The 20,637-nt window shown below is 41.3% G+C and overlaps 1 protein-coding gene across 1 annotated transcript in view; it reads right to left on the reverse strand.

Moving 5' to 3' along the window:
• Positions 1–927: 927 nt before the first annotated feature.
• Positions 928–20,637, reverse strand: part of VOPP1 (VOPP1 WW domain binding protein) — a 194,724-nt gene continuing 175,014 nt past the window's right edge. Inside the window, exons 3-5 of the mRNA XM_073630462.1 lie at positions 7,685–7,762; positions 5,778–5,914; positions 928–1,696 (exon numbers count right to left, since the gene is read on the reverse strand). Of these exons, the coding sequence (XP_073486563.1) occupies positions 1,521–1,696; positions 5,778–5,914; positions 7,685–7,762 (391 nt within the window). The 3' untranslated portion in view covers positions 928–1,520. The remainder of the gene's footprint in view (positions 1,697–5,777; positions 5,915–7,684; positions 7,763–20,637) is intronic.

Here is a 20,637-nt window from a genome sequence, read left to right on the forward strand (position 1 = left end):
GGAACCGATTTTCCAAGGACATTTGTGAGTACAGATAGGTGAGAGAGATCCTAGAGCCTGTGTGCTAAGGCCAGCCCTCATGTGTTAAAGTCAACGAGTTCAAAAGGGACATTGTGTCCTGTGTCCTAAAGAAAGCACTTTGCTTGGACTGTCCGAAGCGGAAGATAAATCTCCTCAAGTTACTACTTCAAAGCCCAGGCCACTCTTGGCACATAGTTCTACAGGAGAGAAAATTCTGTGTCCTCAGTGTTAAGGATTTCAGGCGTATACCACTATTACCCACCACCTTTCCAAGTTCCACAATAAAACATCAGAAAAGGCATACCCCTAGGCTGTTTAATGAGCCTGGAGAGTGACTGGAACTGTGTGTTTGATGTGAGGAAACTACTAGGGAAAGGATCCCAGCAATCTAAGTGACTACTACAGGAGTAGCACTACAATAATAACCATCACTATATTTTATATAATTACATAACCATTAGTGTTTGCAAACAATTACTCTATAACCCTTACACAAACTTTTTTAAACTTTTTATTTACAGAAATATAAACCTTGGCTATCTTATCTGGTTTTAGCTTGCATCTTTTTCATTAACCCCAGGAAGGCCTAGTCTATAACTAACCAACAGTGTTTTAATAAGATCAAACTTGGTTAGAAAATAATTGGCTCCAGTGAACTGAATTATATAACATATGGTGAATAGCTAAGAAAACTGACATTCTAGAGTTCTTGCTGTCAATGAGAGGTTTCTGAATTGCTGCTGGCCAAACATAGGTATAAAGCAGAACATTGAGTGCCAGGAGCAACTAAAACTAGCCAGATGTTAATGACTTAATCATATAGAATATTTATCACTTAATGTTGTCTTCTGCCTGGGGGCTTTCTTCAGAATAAAAAACAGTAGGATAACAATTAACTTGAGTCAATTTTGATGTGCTAGAAGTTTTTATTTGTGCAAAAAGCCCAACACCTGTCTCAAACAAAGTAGTTTCCTTTTCAAATGTAATTTTACAGTTACAGATGTCTCATCATACAACATTTTACTTTTATTTTCTATTTTTTATGTAAACGGGATGAGAACGACAAGTTATCCAATATGGTTTCCATGAAGATCATGCCTTTAAATGTACATACTGCTTAAATCTGCTTGCACTCTCAGGTATAATAGGCAAAGATATGTACTGCACACCACCAACATTGTTACAATGAAAGAACCACAGACCATGAACGTGTAAAGAAAAAAAAATGAAATAAAAAGTCTTTTCAGCAATGGAGGAGTGCATTTATTCTTCAAACCCCATGCTTGTGCTGAGAAGGTAACATGAACAGTTGAGAACTGGTCATACTGCAACCATTTTCTAGAAAGATTTGTTCCATTTCCTGGGCCCGGCCAAGGCACACAATGCTTTGATGCCAGCAGAGCAAGTATCATGCCAAGGGATAGTCCTCCTCATGGTGAAGTGGAAACAGTTGTAAAAAGTCAATTTTAAGAAAAATTATCGCCAAGTGCAAAATTGCTTCATTTGCAAGACTTCACCACTTGCTCGTAGGGTGGTGGAGGTGTGTTGTAGTAGGAAGAGGGAGGTGGAAATGCTGGGTTCCCTTGTGGTGAGTTCAGCTGCATGTGAAAAGAGGGAGCAGGAGTTGGAATTCCTCCTGGATCTGAGTAGTAGGGCATCCCTGGCTGCTGAGGTCCTGAAAAAAAAAAAAGAGAACAGTTCATGTTTAAAGGATAGCGATCTCTTTTTGATTTTTGCACATGATTTCTTTTGTCGAAGGACCCATTTGCTAAGATACTGATCTAGCAGTAGAGGTAAGAAGTGTATTACTCTATAGTATATATGTGTTTTGTGTTTATTGTATATTGTGTTTGAAAGGAGATTTAAATGCTAACTAAATTACATTCAGGGAAGAGGATATCAGCCACTAGGGATGAGCTGAACACCCCCCTGTTCGGTTCGCACCAGAACATGCGAACAGGAAAAAAGTTTGTTCGAACACGCGAACACCGTTAAAGTTTATGGGACATGAATAATCAAAAGTGCTAATTTTAAAGGCTTATATGCAAGTTATTGTCATAAAAAGTGTTTGGGGACCTGGGTCCTGCCCCAGGGGACATGGATCAATGCAAAAAAAAGTTTTAAAAACGGCCGTTTTTTCGGGAGCAGTGATTTTAATAATGCTTAAAGTGAAACAATAAAAGTGTAATATCCCTTTAAATTTCGTACCTGGGGGTGTCTATAGTATGCCTGTAAAGGGGCGCATGTTTCCTGTGTTTAGAACAGTCTGACAGCAAAATTACATTTCAAAGGAAAAAAAGTCATTTAAAACTACTCGCGGCTATTAATGCATTCCTGGTCCGACAATACACATAAAAGTTCATTGATAAAAACGGCAAGGGAATTCCCCACAGGGGAATCCCGAACCAAAATAAAAAAAAAAAAATGACGTGGGGGGTCCCCCTAAATTCCATACCAGGCCCTTCAGGTCTGGTATGGATTTTAAGGGGAACCCCGCGCCAAAATTAAAAAAAAAAACCGGCGTGGGGTCCCCCCAAAAATCCATACCAGACCCTTATCCGAGCACTCAACCTGGCAGGCCGCAGGAGAAGAGGGGGGGACGAGAGCGCCCCCCCCTCCTGAACTGTACCAGGCCGCATGCCCTCAACATTGGGAGGGTGCTTTGGGGTAGACAATTCCTTTAATTAAATGCTTCTTCTTTCTTCTATCTTCCTTCATCTTCTTCTTCTTCTGGCTCTTCTGGTTCTTCCTCCGGTGTTCTCGTCCAGCATCTCCTCCGCGGCGTCTTCTTCCCTTCTTCTCCTCGGGCCGCTCCGCATCCATGGCATGGAGGGAGGCTCCCGCTCTTCTCTTCATCTTCTTCATCTTCTTCTCTTCTTCATCTTCTTCTCTTCTTCATCTTCTCTTCTTCGTCTTCTTCTCCGGGCCGCTCCGCATCCATGGCATGGAGGGAGGCTTCCGCTGTGTGATGCTTCTCCTCTTCTGACGGTTCATAAATAACGGAGGGGCGGGGCCACCTGGTGACCCTGCCCCCCTCTGACGCACGGGACATGATGGGACTTCCCTGTGGAATTCCCTGTGACGTCACAGGGAAGTCCCGTCAAGTCACCGTGCGTCAGATGGGGGCGGGGTCACCGGGTGGCCCCCCCCCGATATTTAAGAACTGTCAGAAGAGGAGAAGCGTCACACAGCGGCAGCCTCCCTCCATGCCATGGATGCGGAGCGGCCCGGAGAAAAAGATGAAGAAGAGAAGAAGATGAAGAGAAGAGCAGGAGCCTCCCTCCATGCCATGGATGCGGAGCAGCCCGAGGAGAAGACGGGAAGAAGACGCCGCAGAGGAGATGCTGGACGAGAACACCGGAGGAAGAACCAGAAGAAGAAGATGAAGGAAGATAGAAGAAAGAAGAAGCATTTAAATAAAGGAATTGTCAAAACTGTCTCTTGTCATTTTTGACAGTTTTTTAGTGAAATGGTAGGGGTACAATACCCCCTTACCATTTCACACAGGGGGAAGGGCCGGGATCTGGGGGTCCCCTTGTTATAGGGGGCTTCCAGATTCCGATAAGCCCCCCGCCCGCAGACCCCCACAACCACCGGCCAGGGTTGTGGGGATGAGGCCCTTGTCCTCATCAACATGGGGACAAGGTGTTTTGGGGAGCTACCCCAAAGCACCCTCCCAATGTTGAGGGCATGTGGCCTGGAATGGTTCAGGAGGGGGGGCACTCTCTCATCCCCCCCTCTTTTCCTGCGGCCTGCCAGGTTGCATGCTCGGATAAGGGTCTGGTATGGATTTTTGGGGGGACCCCACGCCGGTTTTTTTTTTAAATCTTGGCACGGGGTTCCCCTTAATATCCATACCAGACCTGAAGGGCCTGGTATGGAATTTAGGGGGACCCCCCCCCACGTCATTTTTTTTTTTCAATTTTGGTTCGGGGTTCCCCTGTGGGGAATTCCCATGCCGTTTTTATCGATGAACTTCTATGTGTATTATCGGACCGGCAATGCATTAATAGCCGCAAGTAGTTTTAAATGACTTTTTTTCCTTTGAAATGTCATTTTGCTGTCAGACTGTTCTAAACACGGGAAACATGCGCCCCTTTACAGGCATACTATAGACACCCCCCAGTTACGAAATTTAAAGGGATATTACACTTTTATTGTTTCACATTAAGCATTATTAAAATCGCTGCTCCCGAAAAAACGGCCGTTTTTAAAACTTTTTTTGCATTGATCCATGTCCCCTGGGGCAGGACCCAGGTCCCCAAACACTTTTTATGACAATACCATGCACATAAGCCTTTAAAATTAGCACTTTTGATTTCTCCCATAGACTTTTAAAGGGTGTTCCGCGGCATTCAAATTTGCCGCGAACACCCCAAATTGTTCACTGTTCGGCGAACTTGCGAACAGCCGATGTTCGAGTCGAACATGAGTTCGACTCGAACTCGAAGTTCATCCCTATCAGCCACCACAATGTTTACACCACATTTTGCCACTTTATGAACAAAGGCCTAGGCTTTATGGGGACCAGACTAGGGCCAGTGGGTTTAAAAAACACCCTGGTGTCAGTGAGAGTAAACAGTGGCCCATCATTGGTTTTAGTGAAGGAGAAATAGTGCCCTATTGTTGGAATCAGTGGGAGGAATGGTGCCCCATCATTGGTGTCATTGAATGGCATTGTGCCCCAAGGGTCAGATAAAGGGAAAAAAGGGGACACATCTGGCCCATGGGCCACAGTTTGGAGACCATTGAGTTAGAGGGAGGGGGTTTGTCTGAGCAAGTCAAATAGAGTGCACTGGACAGCGCAATCAGACTCTGGTGCCTACTGGACTGGCTTGATCCTGAGCCTTGGTGTATGCATCTACATACACCTCTTGAGTCGGGCTGTGGCTAGGCCCTGCCCCTCTCCCTCCTCACAGAATTTGATTGACAGCAATGGCTCCCGTTGCTTCAGTACTTCCTGGGTCACTGACCTGGAATAAGCAGCTGCTACAGTATAAGTGTAGTCAGAACACCAGATATGAGTAATTGTGACTGGTTGGTGATGCAGAATGTATTGAACCCTTTAGATCAGCATGACAGCCAGGCAAATAACAAGGAATTTCAGTGGCAGCTTACCTTTTATATCTCAGTATAGGTTTATTTCAAAACTAAACAGGAAAAAACTCTGCTCCATAACACAATAGGAATTTCCTGATTGTACTTTATGTAAGCTGTGATGTCCCTTGGCATGATGTAGCGGAAAAGTTGGGCACATACAACATTCTTCTACATATCAGATAGAGTATTGTTTATTAGGTTTTTACCAACCGCAAGGAAAAGATTTCAAGTACATCCGTCATGAAAGAAATAAGAAGAAAATGTGTAGACAATGGCTAGCTTCCTGGCTATCATGCTGCTAGTGTCCTGGACTCGCTTATGAAATTAGGTGTAGTCAATGACCTGAAACAAGTATTCAGATGAGAAGTTTTGACTTTACTCATATCACTTGCTGCATGCTTGTTATGGAGCACTAATTCAGTAAGTACCAAAACAAAGGATTACCATGAAACAAATGGTTTCAGATAATTGGTTATTTAGTCATTTTACAGTTTCTAATTTCTGCTTTCCGGTAAAACGTGATTTTTTAACATGTACAGACCGTTGTGATAAATAAAAAAATGTTATGCAATTATATTATTAAGGTTTCAGACAATTTTTTTTTTAATTTCTTAACCACATGTTAAAAATAAAAAAAGGGAATGTAAATAGCTGACCTGGTGGGGGCCCAGGAGTTTGCCTTGTGTACGATACATTAAATGTTGGTTCTTCAACAAGCAGGGGAGGGTACATTCTCCTTCGTATGAAGAACCCTGCTCCACAGCAAAACAGAACTCCCATCATCAACAGGAACCTAGAGGAACACAGGGAAAACATTTATGTCATCTTTGTAAAATAAATGCATTTATTTTTAATATCAATACACAATATACTATATGTAGGTTAAACAAATATATTGGATCAATAGTACGCTGCCATTGCTTATTGAAGAAAGTTTGGCCTTTTTTGGCTAACGTAAAGAGGAGCTTCAGGCTTCCCCCCAGGCATTCAGCGGTGTCCTCACCCAAACCGATTCTTCAACCGGCTCAGGTGCTGGCGCCGCCATGTTAACCAAGGGAAGGAGGGGGAACTGATGTTCCAGCTCAGTTCGCCACGGCAAACCAGGTGAAAACCAGGTACCCGCTCCCCTCCAAAAGGTGCCAAATGTGGCAGCGGAGGAGGCAGACAAGTGGAGCTTCCTCTTTTGGGTGGAGCTCTGCTTTAACTGCTTGCCGACCAGCGCACGACGATGTACGTCAGCACAATGGCACGGCTAGGCAAATGGGCGTAGCTGTACGTCCCCTTTAAGACGCGGCTTAGTGGCCGCGCACCTGCCACGTACTCTGTGAGTGTGCCCGCGGACTCGATGTCCACCGGAGGCCCGCGATCGTGACACTATGTAAACAAGGCATTTCCCTGTTCTGCCTAGCAACATGACAGGGATCTACTGCTCCCTGTCATCGGGAGCAGTGATCTCTGTCATGTTGTAGTGAACCCATCCCCCCTACAGTTAGAATCACTCCCTAGGACACACTTAACCCCTTGATCGCCCCCCTAGTGTTTAACCTCTTCCCTGCCAGTGTCATTTACACAGTAATCAGTGCATTTTTTTAGCATATATAAATGCCAATGGTCCCAAAATAATGTCAAAAGTGTCCGATGTGTGCGCCGCAATGTTGCAGTCATAATAAAAATCGCAGATCGCCGCCATTACTAATTAAAAAAATTTTTTTTAAAAATGCCATAAATCTATCCCCTATTTTGTAGACGCTATAACTTTTCCGCAAACCAATCACTATACGCTTATTGTGATTTTTTTTTTTTTTACCAAAAATATGTAGAAGAATACATATTGGTCTAAACTGAGAAAAAAAATTATTTTTATGTATTTTTTGGGGACATTTATTATAGCAATTTTTTTCAAAATTGGCACTCTTTTTTTGTTTATAGCACAAAAAATAAAACCCGCAGAGGTGGTCAAATACCACCAAAAGAAAGCTCTATTTGTGGGAAAAAAAGGACGTCAAATTTGTTTGGGTGCAATGTCGCATGACTGCGCAATTGTAAGTTAAAGCGACGCAGTGCCGTATAGCACCAGTGCTCTGGTCAGGAAGGTGGTAAATTCTTTCAGGGCTGAAGTGGTTAAAGCATAAGTTTAGTAAAAAATGTAATAAAAAAACAACACAAGGGACATTACTTACATTCAATGCAATACAACCCCCCCCCCCCATTCCCCACAACAATGATCTTCTGGTGCTGTGGGGGGGTTAATACCCGTGACAGGCACTCATCAATAGTGCTGACTATGCCCGCCCTTTACACCCCCCTACTCCATTCATAGAAGCTTCCATTAATGAAAAGCAATTTATTAGCAATCTATTAATGGAGGACAGGGGGCTGAATAAAAGGTCTTCCCCTTCCATTTATAGATTGCTTTTCATTCATAGAAATGATTGTACAGTTTTAATGAATGGGGGAGGGGGAGTGGAAAGGGTGGACATAGTTGCCACTCTTGATAAGTGCCCTTCACAAGATGGTTTTACGTGTCAACTCCAACCCTATATCTGGACGGGACGTTACCTACCAGAAATACCATAGTCTCTGAATGGAAAGGGCTCGTACACAGCACCTGGATCCACAGCAGTCTTCATATGCTTGACATCTAAAAAGAGAAACATTACTTTAAAATACCAACCAACTTGACTTGACCATTGAGGCTTACTGTTATGTTTAGCTGCTGCTAACTCATTGTGATCCTTAGTCTTTCCCCAGCAGAGGAATCAGAGTTTTATACATTGATCTCAGCCTCGTAGCATGCTGGCATTAGGGCTAGCATTTATGTATTTATGTAAAGCAGGGATCTCCAAACCTTCTAAACAAAGGGCCAGTTTACTGTCCTTCAGACTTCAGGGGGGCTGGATTGTGGCCAATGGGAGTAGAAATTGTCACTGGGAGTAAACAATGCACCTTTGGCATTAGGGGGAGGAATAGTACGCCATCATTGGTGCCAGTATGATGAATAGCGCCCCATCATTGGTATTAGTTGAAGGAATAGCACCCATTCATTGTTATCAGTGGGAGTAAGAGTGCCCCATATTTGTTGTCAGTGGGAGAAATAGTGCCCCATCATTGTTATCAGTGGAAGTAGCAGTGCCCCATCGTTGGTGTCAGTGGGAGGAATAGTGCCCCATCAGTGTCAGTGGGAGGAACAGAACCCCATTGTTGTCAGTGGGAGGAATAGTGCCCCATCATTGGTGATTGTGGGATAAATAGTGCCCCATCGTTATTGTTAGTGGGAGGAATAGTGCCCCATCATTGTTATCAGTGGAAGTAATAGTGCCCTATCATTGGTGTCAGTGGGAGGAATAGTGCCCCATCATTGTTATCAGTGGAAATAATAGTGCCCCATCATTGTTATCAGTGGAAGTAGCAGTGCCCCATTGTTGGTGTCAGTGGGAGGAATATTGCCTCATCGTTGGTGTCAGTGGGAAGAATAGTGCCCCATTGTTGTCAGTGGGGGGAATAGTGCCCCATTATTGGTGATTGTGGGATAAATAGTGCCCCATCTTTATTGTTAGTGGGAGGAATAGTGTCCCATCATTGTTATCAGTGGAAGTAATAGTGCCCCATTATTGGTGTCAGTGGGAGGAATTATACCCCACTGTTAGTGTCAGTGGGAGGAATAGTGCCCCATCATTGTTGTCAGTGGGAGGAATAGGGCTCCTACATTGGTGTGAATGGGAGAACTGGTGCCTAGTTGTTAATGTTGATAACAGGAATGTGGGGCATAATGGAAGGATTAGTGTCTTGCATCAGTGGGAGGAAAACTGCCCCAAGGGATGGAAAAAGGCTAACAAAGGGAAGCATCCGACCCCCGAGCAGCAGTTTGGAGGCCACAGATGTAAAGTGATAATAATGTGTTTCAATTTTCAAGCCAAAAAAATGTTATACTGTTGGATCCTTTTCTGTTTATGTTTGCCTTGATCTATAATCTATAATCCTTCATATCATCCAATGGGTCCCTTTTATTAAAGCAACCAGTCTATTGTAACACAAACTAATACTGTATATCCGTAGGTAACAGCCCAGAGTACAAATCCCAACCACAGCGGTAAGTTGATGGATGGTTTGATTACAACGGCTGACTGTTATGTTTTACGTTACATGAAAACATTGAATAGAATCATGTGTGTCTACAGAACGAATGCTTCCACTCAATACCAAGAGAAGTAATATGAAATAAATTCAAGAAGCTGAAGAAAAACATAATGCAACTAATGAAATATTGTCTGTTTCAAAGCATCGAAAACAGGTTATTTTTAGCGTTATAAAACATGTTCATTTTATCGTGCTGCTTCACAGAAGGAAGGCAGATGGAAAGAGCAGAGGTGGACTGATCAATTACTAACGTTCAGCTCCTTCTATATAAACCTTGTATATGCCATAAAAAATATATGTTGAGAAATCCTTCAAATGACCCCCTCACCAGGGGCGGCCCGTCCATTACGGGCGCCACCCCCCCCCCCCCCCCTGTCCATCGCCACCTCCCCTACCCATGCGTCCAGCCCCCCTTCAAAACACTGGCGCATGGATTCCAATGAGGGGTGGGTGTTTTTTTGAAGCACCGATTAGAGCCAGAGACTCTACTAGGCTTCAATATAGGGAGGGATCGGGTCACAGAGAGTGCGCTCTGAGCCCACCCAGGTGTTCGCTGTTGTAACAATGATCCTCCTCCCGGCCAATCAGGAAGCGGGTTTTGACACCGGTCACCTGATTGGCTGAAAGTACAGGCAATCCTATCGAACGCTTAGGAGGAGGAGCTGGAAGCTTTTTGTTTGCCGCCCCACCCCCCAAAAAAAACACACCATCCGCCACTGCTCCTCACTTTTTTTTTTAACTCACAAACACACATTTGAAACCTATTTTATGTAAGATACAGAGTAACAAAATTAACCACTTCAGGTCCGCCCCATAGCAGTTTTACTGCTACAGGACAGCAATTGTGCACCAGATCACGATATATATATATATATATATATATATATATATATGATCCGGCTCTTAAGGTTAGGGGGCGCGCATGATCACAGGAGCCCAGCGGCGGGTACCGTGGATTGGATGTCCGCCGGCACCCGCCAATGATCGAGTAGAGAGGCAGAACGGCGGTCTGTCTATGTAAACAAGGCAGATCACTGTTCTGACAGGAGGGAAGGCATGGATCCTGTGTCTCTGCAAAGCAGGGACTAGGATCCATGTCTTCCCCTCATAAAAGCACCTCACAGTTTACAAAAACACAGGCTAGGCACACAGATTGGATTGGATGTCCGCCGGCACCCGCCAATGATCGAGTAGAGAGGCAGAACGGCAGTCTGTCTATGTAAACAAGGCAGATCACCGTTCTGACAGGAGGGAAGGCATGGATCCTGTGTCTCTGCAAAGCAGGGACTAGGATCCATGTCTTCCCCTCATAAAAGCACCTCACAGTTTACAAAAACACAGGCTAGGCACACAGTTATTCTTTCATAGCCCCTGATGTTAACCCCTTCCCATCCAGTGTCATTAGTACATTGACAGTGCATATTTTTTTTAGCACTGAACATTGTATTAGTGTCACTGGTCCCCAAAAAGTGTTAAAAGTGTCAGTTAGTGTCTGAACGTCCGCTGCAATATAACATTCCCGCTATAAATTGCTGCTCGCTGCCATTACTAGTAAAAAAAAATTTGATATAAATGTCCCATAGTTTGTAGGCGCTATAATTTTTGCGCAAACCAATCAATGTATGCTTATTGGGATTTTTTTTTTTTTTTTTTTTTACCAAAAATATGTAGCAGAATACATATTGGCCTAAATTTATAACCAAATTTTGATTTTTTTTCAATTTTTTATTGGATATGTTTTATAGCAGAAAGTAAAAAATATTGTTTTTTTTCAAAATTGTCGGCCTTTTTTTTTATAGCGCAAAAAAATAAAAACCGCAAAGGCGATCAAATACCACCCAAAGAAAGCTCTGTGGGGGGAAAAAAGTACATCAATTTTATTTGGGTACAGCGTCACATGACCGCGCAATTGTCATTTAAAGCAACGCAGTGCCATATAGCAAAAAATGGCCTGGTCACGAAGGGGGATAAATCTACAGGATGTTAAGTGGTTAAAGTGGATCTTCACTGCATCTGAGCACCACAAACCAAAAACACTATTTAATTCATGTGTAATATTCAAAGAAAACTCCATGTCTTCATACTTTATTTTGTTGAGAAAACACTTTGAAAAACAGCCTCCTGGCGTTTCTGGCCGTGGCCATCTTAAGTAAGGGTCAGTTTGGTGTATTGCCTGTTATAGAACACTACACTGTAAAGTATACTAGGCCCCAGTTCTGGGGTTGGAGGACAAAAGCCAATGCTCTATCCTCCAGCACTGGATTGGAGCCAAGGTTGAGACAAGAGATTATGGTTTCCTATGACTTGAAATAAATCTATAGCATCATTTCATTCTGATAACCTCCCGAAGGTGACTGTAGCCTGGATACATAACCAATTAGCCGGGCTGTAGAAACAAACTAGTTTCCACCATAGCAACCTTATGATGTATCTAGTATAGCTAACTTTTTTCAAGCAAGAAAAATGTGTCATGACTTTAACATCACCCTGACAAATTAATCATATATACTGTAAACATAGCAAAGTAGTTTTAGATATATTCAATAGGCGATGAAAACTCTCCTGAAGGTGATAATATCATAATCTAAAGACATTTGATGCATTTTTGTCACAGCTATGATGTATACTTTCCATGTAAGAATACAATTTGCTGTGTAAAACAGCGAATACCATTAGTGATGAGGGACAATGTAATATACAGTGGGGGTGGAAAGTATTCAGACCCCCTTACATTTTTTTTTTTCTTATATTGCAGCCATTTGCTAAAATCATTTACGTTCATTTTTTTCCTCATTAATGTACACACAGCACCCCATATTGACAGAAAATCAAACACAGCTGGACTCACATGAAGGTGTAGAACCATCTCAAGGATGATCAGAAGAAATGGACAGCACCTGAGTTAAATATATGGATATCACAGCAAAGGGTCTGAATACTTAGAACTATGTGATATTTCAGTTTTTCTTTTTTAATAAATCTGCAAAAATGTCAACAATTCTGTGTTTTTCTGTCAGTATGGGGTGCTGTGTGTACATTAATGAGGGAAAAAATGAACTTAAGGCCTCTTTCACACGAGCGATCCATTCAGGTCCACCTGTCAGTTTTTTAGGTGGACCTGAACGGACCCTCCATAGACCTCTACGGAGTGTCGGATGTCAGCGGTGACATGTCCGCTGACATCCGACCCGCTCTGATCCGAAAAAGTGTAACGGAGGAAAAACCTACTTTTCCATCCATTTTCGGATCGGATTGGGTGACGATGGACACTAGGGTCCGTCGTCATCCGATCCCCCATAGGGGAGAGCGGCGCTCTGACAGGTCCGTTCCTGCACAGTGTGCAGAGACAGACCTGTCATCTGCCTGCTCAGCGGGGATCCAAGGAGCGATCCCCGCTGAGCAAGCGGATATTCACGGGGCGGATCATCATGGATCCGTCCTGTGTGAAAGAGCCCTAAATGATTTTTAGCAAATGGCTGCAATATAACAAAGAGTGAAAAATTTAAGGGGGTCTGAATACTTTCCGTCCCCACTGCAGATATATATATATCTATATATATCTATAGATATATATATCTACAGTGGGGATGGAAAGTATTCAGACCCCCTTAAATTTTTCACTCTTTGTTATATTGCAGCCATTTGCTAAAAATCATCTAAGTTAATTTGTAATCATTTAAGTTCATATAGATACATATATAGATATATATCTATATATATATATAGATATATATCTATATATTTGTATCTATATATATATATATAGATATATATCTATATATATCTCTATATATAGATATATATATTATATATAATGTATTATTTTAATTATGTTGAAAATAGCTTGGGGGGGCAGGGTGGTGACGCTGCTCACGTTTCTTAGACTATTGCATCTGCTTTGTCAGGAGATGTAAACAGCATATATAAGTTTATGGACTGTATAAGCAGGCAGAAAAGCAAAGGACCCCCCTTAACCAAAGAAAAGGGGAAGGTATCAGGGGAGATGTGTTTTAGGTATAGTCTTTTGACTAAATTTTAGTTTTAGTCGTATTTTAGTCATCTGAATTGCTTTCTTTTAAATCGTATTTTAGTCGACTAAAATAGTGTTTATTTCGATGCTGAAAATAAATTTCGATGCTGAAAATAAATTTCATTAACGAAATTAACACTGCTATAATCTATAATCCTTCATAATATCCAATGGGCTACTTTTGTTAGGGCAACCATTCTACTGTAACATAAACTAATATATCTGTAGGTAACAGCCCAGAGTACAAATCCCAATCACATTGGTACATTGATGGATGGTTTAATTACAATGGCTGAATGTTATTACTTTATGAAAACATTGAGTAGAATCATGTATGTCTATGTACAGAACGAATGCTTCCACTCAATCAATACCAAGAGAAGTAATGTGAAATAAATTCAAGAAGTCGAAGAAAAACATAATGCAACTAATAAAATAATGTCTGTGTTTCACAGCACCAACTGCCAGTCTTTTTATTCTAGAGCTCCTGCTTTCAGAAAATATATCATTGTTTGGCAGTTTCAAGTATTTTTCTTGATATACAGTATATAGATTTCTAATTATGTTGATTGAAAATAGGTTTTGAGAGGGGGTCGATTGCACACATTTCTCAGACTACTGCGCCTGCTTCGTCAGGAGATGCAAACCGCATATATACATTTATGGACTGTATATATTGTATAAGCAGGCAGAAAAGCAAAGGACCCCCCTCAAGAACAGGGAATGGTAATGGGATACATGTGAAGGACCCAAGACCAGCAGAAGTAGAAAAACATCTATGAGATGGTTTTCTACAGTTGGGGTTTTCTGGTAATATTATAAACCATACAGTTATTTCTTGTCTGAAATCACTCAACCTAGTGACCTATTAGAGCTTAAAGTGATTGTAAAGTGATTACTTTGTAAAACAACCCATTTAGTTTAAAATAGGAATGAAAGGCAAAGCATTTGTGTATAGATATAAAAAAAAATTATAAATACCTTTTTTTCCCTTTTTTATAACTGATCATATTCCCTCTGTTCTCAGCAGCATAAGAGCTGGGGAGGAGAAGCAACAGTACACTGAGCTCAGCGAATGGCTGTGCAGAGGAGGCGTGTCAGGACAAGCCTGATCATTGGAGGAGAGCAGGCCGAGTTCCCAGCTAGAGAACTGACCACGATTTGTTCTCCTGCTTAGTGTGGTCAGTTTTTAATAGGAAAGCAAAGGGACTGTCAGGAACTCCAGGGATTTCACACAAAGGAAGCAATACAACGAGAACAGGATACTTTCTCATACAAGTACACGATACAGCAGGCACATATCAGAAAAATGAAATGTTGGGGTAACAAACGCTTTAAAGAATAAGTGTATTTTCAGACCAAGTACACTTATTCTTTTTGCCCTTACCCTGGCCTAAACAATCCCACCCTCCTCTACAGATGTATACTTACTTAGATACGATGACCACGGCCTCCGTTGTTTGTGTACATACATCGTGGAAAAGCTCCCTCTCATACCTGCACCTGCACAATACAGTCCCACAGATGACTGGGAGACAGAAATAGTCAAACTCCATAGAAGTCTATGTAGCTGCACCGAGTAGACGCAGCCAAGAGATGGAGCTATTCACCACTGGTCTTGGTGAGTATTCATCTGGGGGGTGGTATTGAATAAGTACATTTTATCAGAGTGCGCTTATTCTTTAAACCTGGGTATATATAGAGTTTTTTCAACCAGTGGTTGAACGAAAAAAAAAAAAACCTCCCTGCATCCATACAAGCAATGTGAATCTCCCCCTTTGCATTACTGTGATCTGAGAGCGTCCAACCTGTCAGAATACACAGAACAGCAACCAATGGCTGCAGCAGCTGATCAAATGCTGGTTTTCCAGCAGGACCATTTGACAGAAGCACAGTGAACCGGAGAATTTTGATATGTGTATACCCAGCTAAAAACTGATGATATCTGTGCCTCATGTCAGGCCCTCTACTGCAACACGGCATATGTAATGAGTACTCTAGATTAGTGAGGTCACCACTATATGGTTAGTCTGCATATAGTTAGCATACCTCCCAACGGGGACGCCTATTAGCAAACATATGTACATGCCTCCTGCCACACCCTATTAAAGGAGAATTAACCAAAAAAAAAGGTTAATTAAATCCACAAGGGCTTTTTTTTTTACCACTACTATTCCTTTATATTGGCTTTTAAAATTTACAAATGCAGCAATTTAGAATTTGGATGAAAGGTTTAGCACTGGGAAACACTTTTTGAAAGATAAAAAAGTACATTTTATATACAACTATATCAGGGATATGCAATTAGTGGACCTCCAGCTGTTGCAAAACTACAAGTCCCATCATGCCTCTGCCTCTGGGTGTTATGCTTGTGGCTGTCAGAGTCTTGCTATGCCTCATGGGACTTGTAGTTCTGCAACAGCTGGAGGTCCGCTAATTGCATATCCCTGAACTATATAGATCAGACCAAAATGAGGGACAAACGAGGAGGAAAGAGGGACAGAGGGACATTGCTCCAAATCAGGGACAGTCCCTCGAAATCAGGGACAGTTGGGAGCTATGTAGTTAGTCCCCACTAAATGACATACAGTTTATATATACTATTTCTCAATGTCAAAACATTAGGGATCTGAAGCTGATCTCATTGAACAGAGTAATCTATCAATGGGTCCGCACTTCAGACTTTTAAAACACTGCTGCCCCCCTATGCAAGTAGGGAACACCTCAGTGATACCCCAAAAAGGTTAAAAACAGAATATAGGGGATGGCGCTGTGTAAATGTGAGTGTTTAAAGTGCCAAGTGCTTTGATGCGTAGTACAATCCTACCTCAATACAAAAAATATAAAAATAAAAATAAATATAAAATAAAATAAAAATTGTGAATTGACCAAAAATTAATCAATATTGTGGGGTGATAAATCCTTAATGGAATTGCAAATAATTATAATCCCATACATTAAGCAAACTCAATCCTAATATTGTCTAAATTGTGAAACATGTGTTAACAAGATCCACTAAAAATGCAAAGTGACAAGTATCGAATCTAAAAAAGTTTGGTTGTCATTTATTTGCATATATATTTATTCCATCTCTCTTGGGATTATTAATATATACATTGTTCATAGGAAAGATTTTTTTACAGTCATTTTATTGCAATTGAAGTAGATATTATGATATTAATTGTTGTTATTAGTTGGATTGTAAGGGGTTTGTCGTTGCTGCTGCTGCTGCATAAAACAGCTTCTTTTTTATACCACTAGAGGGCCCTTAGGGGAATTAACATGTTTTTGGGATGTCCCCCCCCCCCCCGTTCACCCATTTGGTCTATATTTAATTCTACCTAGCAACAGAGATGCTAATTTACACCGCTGGATTGTGATTGCAACATCCGGGAGGTGATTGGCCGCAGCGATGACTACACCTTGAATAAAAGACGTTGGGGGTGCCAAGATGGAAGTAATGTGATAAATAATAAACAATAAATTGTGGTTCCGGAAACTAGGCCGGTGGAACGCAAGCGGTAGTTTTTGCAGCAGCGCTGCGTCCCCGGACCGAATGAGCCTGTGAGCTCCCTCTCTGTGGATTTAATGCCAATTTTAAACGTTTTATATTTGGTTTGAGTGGATTCAGTCGTTGGACTGTATTACACAAATAAAATATTAATTAGAAACAAAGTTACGCTATGAAGGAATCTTTTTCTTTTATCTAAACATATGAAAGTGGATGCCTGGCTGGGATCTGTGCTACAGCAAAGGGCAGTGAGTCTCCCTCCTCTCCTCAATGAGTGGTTCTCCTGGATTGGGCTGAGTGGAAGAATACTGGCACCGGTGAGATCGGAGCGATTATAGGCTAAGGATTAACATCACACGCTCATACCCCTGCAGGGGCAGGGAGCTCCGGTGAGTGCAATCAGATTGGGGGAAATTGTTAAAAATTATTGCATGGATCTCCATTGCTAAAGAAGAAACTTCTGGGAAACACGCTACACAATTTATTGCACTGCAATTGTATCACCATCATGAACTTTTGTATTATATAGCTGTTGGGACTATATACATATATATTTTTTTAATATTTTTTTAATATTTTTTTATGATACATTTTTTGATACACATTTTCATATATAATAGATTGGTTTCGATTCTCAGCGGTATTTGCACATTATTGCACTGTGTGGGTTGCACTGTGGTCTGACAACCAAACTTTTTTAGATTCGATACTTGTCACTTTGCATTTTTAGTGGATCTTGTTAACAAATGTTTCACAATTTAGACAATATTAGGATTGAGTTTGCTTAATGTATGGGATTATAATTATTTGCAATTCCATTAAGGATTTATCACCCCACAATATTGATTAATTTTTGGTCAATTCACAATTTTTATTTTATTTTATATTTATTTTTATATTTTTTGTATTGAGGTAGGATTGTACTACGCATCAATGCTCTCATTGAACAGAGACTCGGTGAACTTGAATCCCATTAGTGGAGGAAACAGCAAACCTCTCTATAACCTCTCCACTATCTGATTTCAGGTCTACTCCAAGTGTATCCAGCAAAATGTTCAAATGAATAAAGCCATACAGCAACCTATACATAGTATAGGTGTCTCACCTTGTCCTTTTTTGATTATGCTGAAAAGTTCCAGAAAAATATCTGAGCCAAAAAAGGGAAGAAATGAATATGAAAAGAAAAAACTGCAAATTAGAGACACCCAGAGCTTCAACAACATAGAATAACCAGCAAAAAAATAAAAAAATAAAAACAACAGTAACAGGATAAGCTCACAACAACAAAGGAGTAAGTTATAAGGATCTTATAATTGGGGGCTTGAGCAGTCGCTGATCCATGTTATAAGATTTAAAACAGGGTGCCAAATCTCATCACAGGATACTGTCAACAGCACAGTTCCTTCTAAGGCGGATATACTGTTCTGCAATACACTGCAATGTTTTAAAATATGTATGTTGCTCGATTTTTTTTTTTTGTATTTTTTGTATAACAAAATATTTGCACTTAATTTTATGATTGGTGCCTACAAAGTCCATTTTTTTTCACACCCTTTGGTGTATCGTTGAGAATTTGTAGATATAGGACATTGGCACTGCTCTACCCATGAAGTCTCCACAGACCATCCTGTGATGAGATTTGGCACCCTGTTTTAAATATTGATTGGGTGGTAGCACCCGCTTGCTGTCCCATGATGGATTTTTTTCAATATTGCTAAATTTGAGTTAACTGTATACCATGGCACTTTATGTGCAGTGCTCATTGTGACACTGGAAATTCCCCTAACTGATTGACCTACTGGTCCCTTCTATTTGGAATACGGCCCCTGCCAGCTACGTGTTGTCAGATTGGACCCTCTTAATTAGGTTAAAATGGACTTTGTAGGAGATGCCTGGTCTGGTTACATGAATGAATTACACAATAACTGTAATACTTCTACCAGAGATGATCTAGCGCTTAACCAGTACCTTGCGAAAGCCAGAAGACTCCTTAAAAGAAGTCAAATTTATACTGGCATATCAAATTTTTTCAACAATATATACATGATAACATCTGCCCAACTGGACTTAGAATACAACTGTTCCCCTCTTTTAAAACGTGACACCCGAACTTAAGCTCGTTTGGGAACAAGCTCTAACGAGCAGGGCCCTCTGATTCCTCCTGTATTGAATTGTATTGTACTTGTATTGTCTGCCCTAATGTTGTAAAGCGCTGCGTAAACTGTCGGCGCTATATAAATCCTGTATAATAATAATAATAATAATAACAAGAACTTACTAAATGTAGCATAGAACTAATTAAGTTGCTAGTTGCCCAATATAGAACTGATTTAACGGCACTAGATCAGGAACTTATCTCTTTACAGGCACAACAAGACTCGGTCAAAAGTCATGCACAATTTGATAAGAAATGGCAGGAATTAAAGGAATATTTGAACAGATTGAATAAGGACATTACATCGAAGAAACAAACTAAAATGTTTAGAGACAAGATGGCTTTCGTGGAGGGGTATTCATATCGTTGGCACTTGATGCCACAAAACAAAAGAACCAGACAAAGTTCTAAACCTAGTAATAACCGCACGAGTTACTCTTCTAGGGAGGAGGACACCGAATCCGACTCTTCCTTTGCCTCCTCCTCCACACGGCCCTTCTCCCAATCTACCAATACGCTCCCCAATCCCAATTCCGGTCCACGTAAAAGAGGCTTGATAGGAAACCAACCATACACCCCGCATCCCAAAAAACGACCTGATGAGACCAATAAACACCACCCACCCACACCTAAAACATACCCCCAAGGTGCTGCCTCGGGTTTGAATATGGGTACTACAGGGGGTAGTCACACAACCACGCATTTGGGTCATTTAGCTACACAGGCACTTACTATACTGCAGAATACACCTGCACCCAATGCAAATTCCACTTCCAGCATTGGCTCCACCTTTTCAAATACCACGACACGGCCTGTCATGAACACGACACCTTTTCCACCGAGCTCAACAGCACCTGCACCATTTCCTACTAAACAGAGCACTTTGGATGCCCATGTAACTTCTCTGATACCACCTTCCACAAATTTTCCCTCACCCCTGACCCTGCCCCTTCCCACGTAGAACTTGATGTTATCAATCTCACTCCCTATGTCTTTTCTCAAGTAGATTTTGATCTCTTGAGATATGGATTGAGTTTCTGCCCCACACCACAGATGGACAAATATGACACTATTAAAGATTTTTATCTTTTCTGTAGAAAGTTAACTTACAAATATCTTTTTTCATGACCAATGTATACGTTCTAAACGTGATAAAGAACTCTCTGAAAGTATTAAACACTTCACTATGGAGGAATTTAGGGTTTCAGAGACCTTATTCTCCTGTTGGAGGAGAGTGAGATGTCTGAGTACTCAGTGCTTACCACAGACACTACACACACACCCACTCCCTTACCACCCAAATCTGGTAAAAAATTCAAATCCAAGTCTAAAAAATTGCCGGATCTGGCAAGCAATTCTCACATTTGGGCCTTTCTGACAGCCACTATTGGAGATCTGAGGCGACTCACACTAGATCCTATGCCAAGGAATTTACGATCTGATCAATTACAATCTCTGACCAAATTACGAAGCCACCCTGATCTGGTCATAAAACAATCAAAGGGGGCAACATTGTACTAATGACTAACCAACAATACATAAAAATGTGCATGAATATCCTCAACAACAGGTCCTGGTACTGTAAAATTGCAGAGAGTGTTGCTCATCGCTTTGTTAATGAATATAAATCACTTATAGGAGAGGCCTATCTTTTAGATCTGATCGACCAAGACACACATGCGT

This window comes from Aquarana catesbeiana, linkage group LG05 (genome assembly GCF_042186555.1).
Source record: "Aquarana catesbeiana isolate 2022-GZ linkage group LG05, ASM4218655v1, whole genome shotgun sequence".
In the NCBI taxonomy this organism is placed as follows: Eukaryota; Metazoa; Chordata; class Amphibia; order Anura; family Ranidae; genus Aquarana; species Aquarana catesbeiana.